General features: G+C 43.6%; 1 protein-coding gene across 1 annotated transcript; it reads right to left on the reverse strand.

Annotated features, from left to right (window-relative positions):
- Positions 1 to 5284: 5284 nt before the first annotated feature.
- LOC110784866 (uncharacterized) lies at positions 5285 to 6755 on the reverse strand. The gene is made up of 2 exons (XM_021989313.2): positions 6652 to 6755; positions 5285 to 6551 (listed from the first exon to the last, which is right to left on the reverse strand). Exons 1-2 carry the CDS (start codon positions 6753 to 6755, stop codon positions 5285 to 5287), a joined length of 1371 nt encoding a protein of 456 aa, XP_021845005.2.
- Positions 6756 to 15867: the final 9112 nt, after the last annotated feature.

A 15867-nucleotide genomic window follows, 5' to 3' on the forward strand; every position in this document is an offset into this window, starting at 1 on the left:
TACAGACTTACTGACGTAATAAACAGGTAGCTGCTTTCCGTCTTCTTCTCGTACTGACACGGCACTGATGGTCGACTCTGTAACTGCGAGGTATACTTGTAGCACTTCATTGTTTTTTGGTTTGGATAGTAACGGGGGGTTTGACAGGTATTGCTTGAGTTGCTGCAACGCGGCTTCGTGTCGGTCAGTCCAGCTGAACTTTCCATTCTTCCTGAGGATATCGTAGAACAATTTGCATTTGTCGGACGACCTGGAGATGAAGCGGTTGAGAGCAGCCACTCTGCCTGCTAATTTTTGTATGTCCTTCTAGTTTCGAGGTGATGGTAGGTTGATGATTGCGCGGATCTGATTGGGACTAGCTTCGATGCCTCTTTGAGTAACCATGTAACCTAAGAATTTTCCAGAAGAGACTCCGAACGAACATTTGGTGGAGTTGAGTTTCATGATGTACTCTCGCAACACGTCGAAGGCTTGCTGAAGATGCGTGATGTGATCCGAGGCTTTCTTGGATTTCACAAGCATGTCGTCGATGTAGACTTCCATTGTGTCGCCCAGCTGTTTTCTGAACATTTTGTTGACTAGGCGCTGATAGGTGGCGCCTGCGTTCCTTAAACCGAACGGCATGACCTTGTAACAATAAGTTCCCCGTTCCGTGATGAAGGCGGTTTTCTCTTGATCTTCTGGGCGCATCAAAATCTGGTTGTATCCACTGAACGTGTCCATGAATGTAAGCATCTCGTGTCCCGCAGTAGCATCAACCATGGCGTCGATGTGGGGTAAGGGAAAAGAGTCTTTAGGGCATGCTTCGTTGATATCGGTGAAATCTATGCACACTCGCCATTTCCCATTCTTCTTCCTGACTACGACGTCATTGGCCAACCAGTCTGGATATTTTACCTCCCTGATCTTTCCTGTATCTAGTAGTTGTTGAACTTCATCGTTGATAATTTGGTTGCGCTCTGGAGCGAATTTCCGCCTCTTTTGTTTGACGGGCTTATGTCGGGGGTCGACACTGAGTTTGTGAGTGATGATGTCTGGGCTGATGCCTGGCATATCTTCATGTGACCACGCGAAGCAATCCGCGTTGGCTTTGAGAAATGTAACAAGTTCCGACCTGATGTCGTCGGGTACATCACATCCAATAAAAACGACCTGTTCTGGCTTAGCAGGATCCAAGATGATCTCGTCGAGTTGTTCAGATTTGGGCTCTTCGTAGCTTGCTGGTGACGGATTGGACTGTAATTGCTATAATGAGGATTTATTTGTGGCCGATGGCTTCAGGGCTGCCTTGTAGCATTCTTTGGACTCTTGCTGATCTCCTTTGATTTCTTGAACCCCCCATCGAGTCGGGAACTTGATGGTTTGATGATATGTCGACGGGATGGCCTTCATGTCGTGAATCCAGGGCCTGCCCAAAATAATGTTGTAAGATGAAGGGCAATCAATAACACATAACTTTACCTATTGGTTGATTCCTTGTGCGTAAACGGGTAGGGTAACTTCTCCGAAGGTGGTTTTTGCTTCGCCACTGAACCCTATTAGCACGGTGGATTTTTTGACGACATCTGTGTCGGGGTTGAGCCCCATCTCCTTGAGGGCGTCGAGCATCATCACGTTAGTTGAGCTACCATTGTCGACAAGGACTCGTTTGATCATGCAGTTTCCAACAGGAATAGATATCACCAAGCCGTCGTGATGTTTGTCCTAGATATCCCCTACATCAGATTCATCAAAAGATATGGGGGTTAGGTATTTGGCGGCTACGGCTCGGACCGGCCTGTCTATCTCGTTTTCTCGGGCGTGTCTCTTCGCTGCAGAATAAGTTAAACCACAAATGTCAGAACCTCCAGCAATAAAATTCACAGTTTTAGTATGAGGGGGAGGTGGAGGAGGTCGAGATGGGGAGTTAGAGTTGTCTTTGTTGACAACGCCACGAGCTTTATCAGACATGACGTCCTTGAGGTAACCATTTTTCAGTAGGTAGGCTACTTCTCTCCTCAACGCAACGCAGTCGTTGGTTGTGTGACCGATGTCGACATGGAAATCACACCATTTAGAGGGATCCTTCTTCGACTCGGGTTTGCTGGACTTCGGCGGCCACTGCACTGCTTTCCCCATCTTCGAGAGGTGGTTCATCAGACCTACAGTGTCAACACAGAAAGAATATTCGTTAATTTTTGGGGGCAGATCCGGGTTGTTCTTCCAGCCGGAGTCATCGTCTTCCTCCACCACTGCTAGATGTTGAGGTCGGGAGTAAGGAGCAGGACGATCGTTGCTCCTCTTGGGATAGGGCAGCCGTCTTTCCGTCTTCGAGTAATCATTGCCCCCTTTCCGAGAATGGAGAGTTTCTTCCAACCTAACTTGGGCCATTGCTTTGGCTTGAGCATCTTCGAACGTCTTGCAGGGATATTTGATTAAATCCCTCCAAAGGTCGGTTTCGCCATATAATCCCTGTCTGAACGCTTCGATGGCTGTCGGGACATCACATTCAGGAACAGTCACCTTCTCCCTGATGAACCGGGCTATATAATCCTTCAGGGGTTCGTTAGGACGTTGGATTACTCGGTATAAGTCGCTTGTCTGCTTCTCTAAACACCTGCTGCTAGCAAACTGTTGGTTGAACATGTTGTCGAGGTGAGCAAAAGAGGTAATGCACCCATTTGGCAGGCTAGTCAACCACTTCAAGGCGGGCCCAACCAATGTCGAACCGAACCCTTTACAGAGGCTGGCTCCTCTCATGTGTTTGGGGACTGGAATGGTCATCATCCGTTGCTTGTAGGTCAAGATATGTTCTCTTGGGTCGGTCGTCCCGTCGTACATGGGCATGTTGGGTGGGCTAAATCGTTTTGGGATGTCTATTGCATCAATGGGATCAGCATATGGGGAGTCGACATAACTGTCTAGGCTAGCTTCTTTGATTGGTGTTGGTACACCAGGGATTTTGTTTATCATAGTCATGATTTGTTGGAGTTGATGATTGGTATTTTCACAGATGCTGTTGAGCACCGGGACGAGGGGGCTAAATGTTTCGGGAAGGCTGGCTTGGAGATGTTGATAATAGGTACTCTGCGGGTATACGCCATGAGGCTGGTGAGGAGTGAACTGCGGCACCACTTGTTGCATGTAAGGGGACGTTCCTTGAGTAGCGTGGGTACCTGCAACATAAGGAAAAGGAGTTACGAAACCGTGACTAACTGGAGCGACTGACCTGTTAAGAGGAGTGTATGGAGAATAGTTTCGAGAAGAGTCAGGTCGCATTAGGGCATTGGGAAACGCTGGTTGTGGCGCCTGGCTAGCTAAAGGAACCGTCATCAACTGGGGAGGTGCTCCTGGCGCCGAAGTGACCAGGTTGACAACAGGTTTGACGACTTGCTGAGAGAAGAGTTGATCCCATGGCATTTGAATCGCTGGCGTTGATCCTTGCGCCGGAAGCGTAACAGGCAGGGGCATTGACATGGTCACCATTGGGGGAGGCAACAGACGAGACACCGGAGCGGAGGTGGGAGTCGTCACCATGGTAGATGCTGTCATGCCGACCTGGGTGGGGTTGCCCGGGCAGCCGTCGTGGTGACAACTGTCGTCGATGTTCCTGCAGAAGATGGTTGAGGTTGAGGTGGGGGAAGCCAACTCGGGTTAGAACGGGGTTGATTCGGTAATGGATCGAATTCGCGGATCTGCTGGAGAACAGGACCCCCAGGTTCGCCAAAGGGTACATGGAGGGGGTGATCTGGAGCGGCGTCAAGATCCAAGCGGCGGTTTAACCCGGAGGTGTCTCGTCGGTACCGGAACCTGGATCCGGTGGCGATGGAGGCGGTGGACCTAACTTGAGAGTCCAACGCTTCGTTCTCCTTTTGGAGGATGTTGATGCGCTGCTCCATGGCTTCGAAGCGACGAGTGATATCATCGGATGAGCTAGCATTTCCAGCCATGGTGATTGGAATGGTATTATCGAGCTGCTTTTGATTGTCAGCCCCACGGTGGGCGCCAAATTGTTTTGGGAAAATTCGACATAGAGACGAACTTGCCTTGATGAAGGTGCTAACAATCGATCGAGCTAGATAATTGAGAAAGGTGAGAGCAAGTTGTAATAGCATAAGATAATCGTAGCTTTATTGCTTGGAAAATCATGTATGTAAAATAGACAAGATTGAGCCATTTTATAGGCATTTACAACAAAAGTGTAACGCTTATAGAATAATTGCCCATAATTAGATAATAAATGCGTAATGAAGGCCGGCTTCATCAAGGGTTTGTAACGTTCGTTTTGAGCCCAGCAGTTGGGAATACCGTTCGAATAATGCCACCTTGCGCCTTGTTGGCAGCCACGTAAGCAATGCTTGTCACGTATGCCCATGTCACCAAGTATTTTCCCCCTAACAATGATTTCTCGTATCTGGTCGGGGCTGGCCTCGATTCCTCGTTGGGTGACGATGTAGACTAGAAATTTACCTGCCGACACTCCAAAAGAACATTTAGTTGGGTTATGTTTCATACCGTACTTCCTTAGAATTTCGAACGACTGTCGCAGGTGTTCCACGTGGTCGTTCGCTTTCTTTGATTTCACTAGCATGTCGTCGATGTACACCTCCATCGTGTCTCCGAGCTGATCTTTGAACATCCTATTGACCAGTCGTTGGTACGTCGCACCTGCATTTTTAAGACCAAAAGGCATAACTTTATAGTAATAAATTCCTCTATCTGTTACAAAAGAAGTTTTTTCTTGGTCCTCTAGGTGCATAAGTATCTGGTTGTATCCTGAATAGGCGTCCATGAAGGTGAGTAACTCGTGACCGGCGGTGGCGTCGACCATGGCGTCTATGTGTGGCAGTGGGAATGGATCTTTGGGGCATGCTTTGTTGAAGTCGGTGAAGTCGATGCACACTCTCCATTTGCCGTTCTTTTTCCCAACGACGATGACGTTTGCTAACCAATCTGGATACTTGACTTCTCTGATCTTCCCCGAGTCTATCAATTTTTGAACTTCTTCGTCTATGATTTTATTCCTTTCTGGTGCGAATTTCCGTCGTTTCTGTTTTACTGGTTTGAAGTTGGGGTCGACGTTGAGCTTATGGGTGATGACGACTGGGCTAATTCCTGTCATGTCTTCGTGTGACCAGGCGAAGCAGTCCAAGTTTTCTCTTAGGAACGACACTAGCTGACTTCTGATGTTGTCAGGCAGTGATGCTCCGATTCTTACGACTTGGTCTGGTTTCGTCGGGTCTAATGCTACCTCGTCGATCTGTTGATCGTCTGGCTCATTTGTGGTCGACCCGGGTTGTAATTGCTAGATGGAGGATTTTGATGGTTTCAGTGCGGTTTCGTAGCATTTGTTTGCATCTCTTTGGTACCCTTTGATTTCCATGACCCCCCATCTAGTCAGGAATCTGATGGACTGGTGGTACGTCGAGGGTACTGCTTTCATTTTGTGGATCCATGGTCGTCCCAAGATGACATTGTATGCTGACGGGCAATCGACGACGTTGAATTTCGTCATGACATTGACTCCTTCTGCATAGGTGAGCAATGATATTTCTCCAACAGTTCGCAATGATTCTCCGCTGAACCCTACTAGGACCGTTGATCTCTTAATGATGTTCTTTTCCTCGAGTCCCATTTCCTGCAGCGCCTCCAAGAATAACACGTTTGCTGAACTTCCGTTGTCGACCAATATCCTTTTGATCAGGGCGTTGCCTATTGGAAGTGATATTACCAGACCGTCATGGTGCTCTCGCTGTGTATCTACTGAATCTGAGTCGTCGAAGGTGATAGCCATTGCTGTCAAGGACTTGTTTAATATGATTTCATCCTCTGTCTGCCCCTCTTCGATGGCTCCTGATTCTCCTCTGTTGATTTTTTTAGCTGCAGAAGAGGTTAGTCCACAAATATCTGATCCACCAGAAATAACATTTACCACTTTGTTGAACGTAGGTGGGTCTGGTCGGTCGCTGCTCGTCGTCGGGTCGGGTTGGGCGGTCTGTTCCTTGTCGAATGTTTCCTTCCCTTTGTCGCTCAGCAGCTCCTTCAAATGCCCTCGTTTTAGGAGAAATGCGACCTCCTTTTTGAGGGAGATGCACTCCTCGGTTTTGTGACCGTTGTCGCGGTGGAAATCACACCATTTGCTCATGTCTTTCATTGAATCTGGTCTGTCACTTTTCCGGGGCCACCTGACTGTTCCACCTACATTTTGAAGGGTGTTCACCACGCCTCCGATGTCGACGTTGAAGCCGTATTCGGAGATGTTGGGGTGGTCGGCCCGCTCATTCCTGTAAACATTGTTAGTATCATCATATTGATTGACATTTTGTACCTGGTTCTGGCGGTTGTACGGCTGGTGTCGCCAGTTGTTGTTCCTTGGGGTGTACGACCTCCTGTCGTTGCTGCCCCCTGCTGGTCGCTGAGAAGCCATTCGTGTAATCTCGTCGTCTTCGATCCGCATCTGGGCAGTGGCTCTCGACCTGACCTCCTCGAAGGTTGCACAGGGATATTTGGTTATCTCCCGGTACAACTCCGAGTTGGGGATGAGACCTCTTTTGAATGCTTCGATGGATGTCCTGACATCACAGTTTTTTATACTAATTTTTTCACAATTAAAACGGTTAAAGTAATCGCGTACCGACTCGGTTGGTCCTTGGACCAACCGATAAAGGTCACCTGTTTGTTTCTCCAACTGGCGACTGCTGGCGAATTGCTGGTAGAAGGCGTTGATGAGGTCGGACAGGCAGTAGATGGATCCAGGTGTGATGTTCATGAGCCATTCCAGAGCTTCTCCGTCGAGGGTTCCTCCGAACGATTTGCACATGACGGGTTCGAGCAGGTTATAGGGGATGCCGATCTGCCACATTCGCTGCTTGTAGACGTTGACGTGTCTGTATGGGTCGGACGTTCCGTCGTACAGGGTGGTCCAGGTAGGGAGTCGGAGCTGGTGTGGGACCGTCACCCTGGCGATCGCCTCATAGAATGGCGATGTTGCATGCCCGTCGGTCGGTTCCGTTTCCACAGGTGTGGCTGCCCCTGACTTTCAGCTAGGGTCGACACTAACTAAGCAATGAACGAATAAAGCAAATAAAAGAGCAAGCATCGAGCGACAAAGGAATTAGGAAATGCACACTTGTCCCTAAGGACAAGTGGGAGACTGAAGGAAGTAATGCCCTTGGTCCAAGTATGCATTCTATGTTAAGTCTAATAAATGCGGTTCAGTATTAATTAACAAGTTAATAATTCAGTGAGATCAAGTGAGCTGAATGCCTAGCTAGAGGCCGCTTCAGTTCAAGTGGAATTAATGATATTAATCCACAGCTTACTCTTGACTGAACCCGTAGGGTCACACAAATAGTACGTAAACGGATCAAGTATTTAATAGCATTAAATACTCCATCTATGGATATTCGGAATCGACGGATCTTGGTTTCAGTGGGAGCTGAGATCGTCACAGGCAAGAAATGAATACTCCGGAAACGATGATATTGCCGGAAACGGAAATATGGATCGTATCGGAAATATAAATATTATCCAAGTCGTAGATGTTGCCGGAAACGGAAACATGGTACATATCGGAAAATATTATCGGAAATGGAAATATTGCCGGAATCGGAAATATTGCCGGAAACGGAAATATTGTCAGAATCGGAAAATAATTCCGGAAACGGAAATATTAAATATTTGTTCGAAACGGAAATTAATTCCGGAATCGGAAACATTAAATATTGTTCGTATCGGAAATGAATTCCGGAATCGGGAAATTAATCGGAAGCGTATCGTACGAATTAGCATCGGACGAGGCCTGCCAGACGAAGGCCCAGCACGAAGCCGGGCCATCGCCCAGCAAGCCAGCGCGCCACAACGCACCAGCCAAGGCTGCGCCAGGCCCACCGCAAGGCAGGCCCAGCGCGCGCCAACGCTGCGGCAGCGTGTGGGCCTCGTGGCAATGGGCTGCGAGCTCGCGGGCTGCGCGCGCGCGCATGGCGCCCCTCGTGGGCTGCTGTGCGTGCGTGTGTGTGTTTGTGTGCTATACGAATCCTAAAGCTATCAGGTTTCGACATATGATTAAATTCCTAAACCTAAAAGGATGAATTAATTAAATAAGAATTCTATTAGGATTCTAGTTTAATTAATTCGTATCCTAATAGGATTCCAGTTCCTTTTCCATACCTCTATAAATAGGTGCCTAGGGTCATAATTTATAGACACAATTAAAGTATTCAAGTATTCAAAGTGATTTTTGAGAGCAAAAATTCAGTCACATAATTGCCTACAATAGCCGAAAATTCTAAGTACCTCAAGGGCGATCCTAGTTGGTCAAGCTTAAGGCGGATCCGGACGTGTTGTGGACTATCTACGGAGGGACAACACTTGGAGTCCTAAAGACTTGTTCTTGTTCGGTTCGGGCGCAGCTAGGGAAGGCACGCAACAAAGTGTATGCATCTAAACTATGCTAAATGATTATGTGTAAATAATATGCTTTCCTGGCTTTATGGTTTTTCCGCATGATTTATGAATTGTAATATGTATCATAACCTAACAGTGGTATCACGAGCCTCTTATTATTTTCATAATCTAAATTGCATGAACATGGTTAAATATTACAAATTTGCAAGAATTAAAAGGGATGATTAATTTTCGTAATTGTTAATTAATTGCAAATTGCGTTTATTTAATTATACGGACGCAGTTTTTCGGCAGTTTCTTCGTTACTCATCCAAATCGAGTGATTTTTGTGTCAATTCCACATGTAAAAGGCATTCTAAAATTTTGACAAAAAGAGTCTTTTTCGGCCGAACCCAGAATTCTCAATTTCGAAGCCGAACTATGACTTTTAGGAGGTTTTAGTTTTTCGAATGCAAAATTTCGTAAATTTAAGATGTTAAATTAAATATTTGCGATTCTTGTTGATAAATCTTGAATTTTTGATTGACCTACTGTATATGTTTAACAAGTTTGAATGCCTAGCCTTGTTATTTATGCAATCTAATTTGTAATTATGATTAATTTGTTGAAAATTGGAATAATTTAGAATTAATTTGATTTTCATAATTAGTTATAATTTAATTAGATACCTATAATTAAAAACCACCATAAAAATTGTAAATTTATGTTAAATTTTAAATTTTTATGACCTAGACTTGAATCCATGTTAATCGGAAATCAATTAAATAATAAATTTTCGATTTTTCGCCCTAAAATTATGAAATTAATATTATTTATTAATTTGTCATTAATTTTGAATATAAATTTTTAATTTTTTATGCGACTCGCTCATATAACTTGCACGCACAAAGCAATGGACGCTACGTGTTATCCTTAAGGGGTGTTGTATAGTGCGGGCATGCGACGACGAGCAAGGGAGCTCGTCGCCCATGCGGTACGAATGCAGCGAGCAAGGGCATGGTGCACGAGCACAAGGCAGCAGCCCTGCCTTGTGTCGTGGGCTGTGAGCAATGGGCGTGTGGGCAGGGGCGAGAGCAAGGCACGAGCAGTCGCGTGTGGGCAGCAAGCGTGCTGCGCCACAGCGCGCACTGCCTCGCGCAAGCATGCGGAGCCTCGCGCGCAGCGAGCGCAAGCTCGCGTGCCACGAGCGCTACGTACAGCGTCGATGCCTCGAGCGCAGCGAGCGCCAGCTCGCATACTGCTGCCTCGTGCGATGAGCGCAAGCTCGCGTGCGGAAAAGGCAGGCGCGCAGCGAGCGATGGCTCGCATGGATCGAGCGCAGCGAGCGATGGCTCGCGTGCATCGAGCGCTGGCGCGCGCAGCGAGCACCAGCTCGCGTGATGCCTTGCGATGGTGAGCAGCAGCGATGCGACGCAGCGCATGGGCTGCGCGTACATGGCCAGCGATGGCTGTGTACGTGTGGCCCATGGGCGTGCGTTGCGTGGGATTGTTGCGTTGCGATTAGATCGTTTTGAAATTTTAATTTGAAATTTTCAGTTTACGTAATTTTAATTAATTTTAAAATTAATAATTTAAATTATTTTCTTGGATTTTAATTTTGAATATTGTAATTATAATAAATTTTATTTATTCTAATTATTTTACTAAAATTAAAATCATGAATTAATTTAAATACGACTGAAATTAAATTAAACTTTTTGGATTCAATTATAAATTTATATGAGCTTTAAATTTTAATTAAATTTGTATGTTTCCGGTTAGACTAGAAATACATTTTTATGTTTAAAATTAGTAAAGCATATGAATTTATTGGTTTAAGTGGGAGCCCTTTTTAGTCATAAACTGTTGATTAGGTCTACAAATCCTTAAGGTTAAAACAACTTGATTAGAATTAATAAGGACTGAATAATTTGTAGATTATTGGTGCCCTTGATTAATAGCTGCAAATGTTTATGTGATGCATAATGTGTTTTACTAACCAGCTATGTGGGCCATTCATGATAATGAATGGGTGAATGGTATATATTGTATATGTACTGTTTTGCAGGTCATGAAGTGACTAGTATGGCCCAAATAGGATAGAAAATATGGTCTGCGTACCATTAATTTGAATGTAATTGGTCTAAAGTACCAAAGTTGTTTTTCAATTCAAATATGGTCTGCGTACCATCAAATAGTTGTAATTAGTTTTAATTATAGCTTATCCTATTTGAAGAAAATGGTGCCTCCCACGGAGATTTTCAAGACGGACTTTGAAGTTAAAGCTTCAAGATGAAGTCGGGCCATACTAGATCACATTTATCTTATGCATGTTTTAAGGTATTTATTGCTTTTAAATATGTCTTAAAATGCATGAGATCAAAGCTTGATTATGTTGCATGATTAAGGATTTTAGTTCACTTAAAATCTAACCAACATAGTAAGAGCCTTAAGTTCCAAACTTAAAAATTGAGTTAAAAGGTGCCATGCCAAAATATACACTTGCTTGGATATCCTTTACATCAATCTAGTAATAGTTTTCGCTCAGCGAGGTGTTACTTATTGGTCCTAAAGGGGCAAGGTACACAAATAATTGTGAGTACATGTTAGTTTTGGTGAAACTCAACGATATAAGTAAGGAGTCCTTTTATGTCATGGCAAAATCGATAGGTTTACCTAATAAGTTCTTAGACGTACCTATCAACCAAGAATAGTTTCTAGACTATTAGCAAAAGGATTTTGCTTACCTAAGATGTTTTAGAATTGAGCCGACAAACTGTGCTTAGTTCTTCAATGATTTTAGGATCTTGGAATCATTTTATTCACACCTGACGGAACACGTAACTTGAATAAAATGCTTAATGAACATTGAATTATGCATGTATGCTAGAATTTAAGTTTATTAAGAGAAACTGTGAATGGTTATTTATTTGTTTATTCTTTTCAATTGTAGTTTTAAATATGGCAAACAACAATTCATTCAACATTCGATCAATTCTCGAAAAGGAGAAGTTGAAAGGGAAAAACTTCCTTGACTGGCAAAGGAACTTGCAAATAGTTCTTATGCAGGAAGAAAAGGAGTATGTCCTAGAAGAGGCGATGCCCGAAGCCGCAGGCGACGGGGTCACTCAGGCAGCCCTCAATCGTTGGATTGATGCCAACAAGGATGTGAAATGTCTAATGCTCGCCACCATGAGTGCAGATCTGCAGAAAACGTTCATCAACTCAGATGCTTTCACAATCATCAGTGAGTTGAAGAACATGTTCCAAGATCTGGCTCGAGTCGAAAGATTCGAGACTCATAGGCAAATTCTTGAGACCAAGCTTAAGAAAGGCGAGCCCGTAAGTCCACATGTTCTCAAAATGATTGGACTCATTGAGAATATGAGTCGGCTGGATCAGCAATTTTCTGAGGAAATGGCTATAGACACCATCCTCCATTCTCTTCATAGCGGGTATGATCAGTTCAAACTGAACTACAGTATGAATAGTCTGGACAAAACGCTCACTGAGCTTCACGGTATGTTGAAGACCGCTGAAAAGACGCTCAAAAGTGATAAGCAGGATGTGCTTATGGTGCGTGGGGGCAAGTTCAAGAAATCTGGAAAGAAGAGGAATGCTAAGAAAGGTGGCAACAAGGCCAGCCCAACTAAGCAAACTGGCGCCAAATCTGTAAAGAGGAAGGTCAGTCAACCCACTTCTGAATCCGAATGCTTCTACTGCAAGAAGAAGGGGCATTGGAAGAGAGATTGCTTGAAGCTAAAGGAAGATCAGAAGAACGGAACAGTCGTTCCATCTTCAGGTATTTTCGTTATAGACTGTATACTTGCTAATTCAACTTCTTGGGTATTAGATACAGGTTATGGCTCACACTTATGTTCTAATCCACGGGGACTAAGAAGAAGTAGAAAGTTAAGCAAGGGTGAAGTCGACCTACGAGTGGGAAATGGAGCACGGATTGCTGCATTAGCTGTAGGAACTTATTATTTGTCGTTGCCCTCCGGGCTAGTTTTGGAACTGGAAGAGTGTTTCCATGTTCCAAGTCTTACTAAAAACATCATTTCAGTTTCTTGCTTAGATGCTAGGGGATTTTCCTTTTTAATAAAAGACAATAGTTGTTCGTTTTATTTTAAAGAGATGTTTTATGGATCTGCTAGATTAGTCAATGGACTTTATTTATTAGATCACGACAAACAAGTATATAACATAAATACCAAAAAGGCCAAAAAGGATGATTCAGATCTCACCTATCTGTGGCATTGTCGATTAGGCCATATAAACTTGAAACGCTTAGAAAGACTTCAAAAGGAAGGAATTCTAGAACCATTTGACTTAGAGGATTATGGTAAATGCGAATCATGTTTACTTGGCAAAATGACAAAGCAACCTTTCTCTAAAGTTGGAGAAAGAGCAAATGAACTATTGGGTTAAATCCATACAGATGTATGTGGACCAATGAGTACAAATGCTAGAGGTGGTTTCAGCTACTTTATCACTTTCACTGATGACTTCAGTAGATATGGTTATGTCTACCTAATGAAGCATAAGTCTGAATCCTTTAACAAATTCAAGGAATTTCAGAGTGAAGTAGAGAATCAATTAGGCAAGAAGATTAAGGCACTGCGGTCTGACAGAGGCGGTGAATATCTGAGCTATGAATTTGATGACCATCTGAAAGAATGTGGAATTCTATCAGAATTGACTCCTCCTGGAACACCACAATGGAACGGTGTGTCGGAACGGAGGAACAGAACCTTGCTAGACATGGTCAGGTCAATGATGGGTCAGGCCAAACTTCCATTAGAATTTTGGGGACATGCACTAAATACAGCTGCACTCACTATAAATAGAGCTCCGTCTAAAGCCGTCGAAAAGACTCCATATGAGTTATGGTTTGGAAAACCTCTAAATGTGTCTTTTCTTAAGATTTGGGGATGTGAAGTATACGTCAAACGATTAATTTCAGACAAACTTCATCCAAAATCTGACAAATGTATCCTTGTGGGCTATCCAAAGGAAACAAAGGGGTATTACTTCTACAATACATCTGAGAACAAGGTGTTTGTTGCTCGAGATGGTGTCTTTTTGGAGAAAGATCACATTTCCAAAATGACAAGTGGGAGAAAAGTAGACCTCGAAGAAATTCGAGTCGAACAACAAACTCTAGAGAATGCTCAAGATGACATTCAGGATGAAACTCAGAGATCTTTAGAAGAATCTGGTGAGAATCACGGTCAATCTAGAAATGTTACCCCGCGTAGATCGCAAAGATATAGATCTCAACCGGAAAGGTACTTAGGTATTTTGACGAACGAGAGCTATGACGTTCTATTACTTGAAAGTGATGAACCTGCGACTTACAAACAAGCTATGACGAGCCCTAGCTCCAAGCAATGGCAAGAAGCCATGCAATCTGAATTAGACTCCATGTCTGAAAACTAAGTATGGGATTTGGTCGATTTGCCAGATGGCTACCAAGCCATTGGAAGCAAATGGGTTTTCAAACTGAAAAAGGACAAGGATGGGAAACTTGAAGTTTTCAAAGCTAGATTGGTTGCAAAAGGTTACAGGCAAGTCCACGGCGTGGATTACGATGAAACCTTTTCACCAGTTGCAATGCTAAAGTCTATTCGGATAATGTTAGCAATCGCTGCATATTACGATTACGAAATATGGCAGATGGATGTCAAAACTGCTTTCTTAAACGGCGTTTTAACAGAAACTGTGTTTATGACACAGCCTGAAGGTTTTGAGGATCCAAAGAATGCTAAAAAGGTATGCAAGCTAAAGAAGTCAATCTACGGATTGAAGCAGGCATCTAGGAGCTGGAATATACGTTTTGATGAAGCAGTCAGTGACTTTGGTTTCATCAAGAACGCAGACGAATCTTGTGTATACAAGAAGGTCAGTGGGAGCAAAATTGCTTTCCTAGTATTAAATGTCGACGACATATTACTTATCGGAAATGACATTCCTATGTTGAACTCTGTCAAGATTTGGCTTGGGAAATGTTTTTCGATGAAAGATCTAGGAGAAGTACAGTACATATTGGGCATCAAGATTTACAGAGATAGATCTAAAAAGATGATCGGACTTAGTCAAAGCACTTATATCAATAAGGTGCTTGATAGGTTCAAGATGGCAGACTCCAAGCGAGGCTACCTACCCATGTCTCATGGAATAACTCTAAGCAAGACTCAATGCCCAAAAACACTTGATGAGCGTAGACGAATGAATGGGATTCCATATGCATCATTGATTGGTTCAATAATGTATGCTATGATATGTACACGCCCGGATGTTGCGTACGCACTCAGTGCTACGAGCATATACCAGTCAGACCCAGGAGAGGCGCATTGGACTGCTGCCAAGAATATTCTGAAGTACCTAAAAAGGCACAAAGATGACTTCCTGGTCTATGGTGGAGATAATGAATTAATTGTTAAAGGCTATACAGACGCAAGTTTCCAAACCGACAAAGATGATTTCAGATCACAGTCTGGGTTTGTCTTCTGCCTCAACGGAGGTGCAGTAAGCTGGAAAAGTGCTAAGCAAAGCACCATTGCGGATTCTACAACTGAAGCGGAGTACATTGCTGCACATGAAGCAGCAAAGGAAGCTATATGGCTAAGGAAGTTCATAGGTGAACTTGGTGTAGTCCCCTCCATTAAAGGACCAATAGCCCTGTATTGTGATAATAACGGAGCTATTGCACAAGCAAAGGAGCCTAGACACCACCAGAGAGTCAAGCATGTACTTCGTAGATTTCACCTTCTACGAGAGTTCGTTGAAAGAAAAGAAGTCGAGATAAACAAGATTGGAACTGATGACAACATATCAGATCCATTGACTAAACCTTTGCCGCAGGCGAAGCACAACTCGCACACTGCAGCTATGGGAATCAAGCATATTGGAGAATGTCTTTGATATCCCTGTTTAATGTTTTAAAGTTTTAGAGTTTAAATCTTTGTAAAACATTATTGGTTAATCATTCACAATAAATGAAAAGAATTCATTTTTCCATTTAATTTGTGGTTTATTAAATGATGAGTCCCTTCAATTTGACGATATATTCAAGATAGACTGTCAGGACCAGTCCTGTGACTAAGAAATGTCTATCAAGTGAACTTGAATGTCAAAGGTTGAAAATGGTCCCTAGTCGGAGTTTTCTATAAAATTGGACGCATAGAAAACGTTAGACGATTAGAATGCAAGATGACTAGTAGTTTTGTTTCTTGAACTATGTGGACATGGCAATGTCATAATCATTTGCATAGATACTTACTTTGGGAAGACTAGTATCGGACAAGACCTATGAAACTTTACTGTAACAGATGAAAATCTGTCATAAGTAAATTTCATTAAAATTATTAGACACTAAATCCTCAATACCTGAGTGATTTGAGATTACTTGTTTGAGAACTGGTTGCTTTGACGTTGACCAACCGTCGCACCGTAAAAGAAGGCTATAAAGGCAACGCTCAGGTAATCACCTATCAAACG

Source organism: Spinacia oleracea, chromosome 3 (assembly GCF_020520425.1).
Source record: "Spinacia oleracea cultivar Varoflay chromosome 3, BTI_SOV_V1, whole genome shotgun sequence".
NCBI classification, from domain to species: Eukaryota; Viridiplantae; Streptophyta; class Magnoliopsida; order Caryophyllales; family Amaranthaceae; genus Spinacia; species Spinacia oleracea.

Bases quoted from the DNA above. Each gene is read 5' to 3' on its own strand.
- LOC110784866 (XM_021989313.2), bottom strand. From the start codon at position 6,755: ATGGCTCATGAACATCACACCTGGATCCATCTACTGCCTGTCCGACCT. The intron at 6,552-6,651 runs GTGACCTTTATC...CTGTGATGTCAG, and splicing joins CCAGTTGGAGAAACAAACAG to GACATCCATCGAAGCATTCA.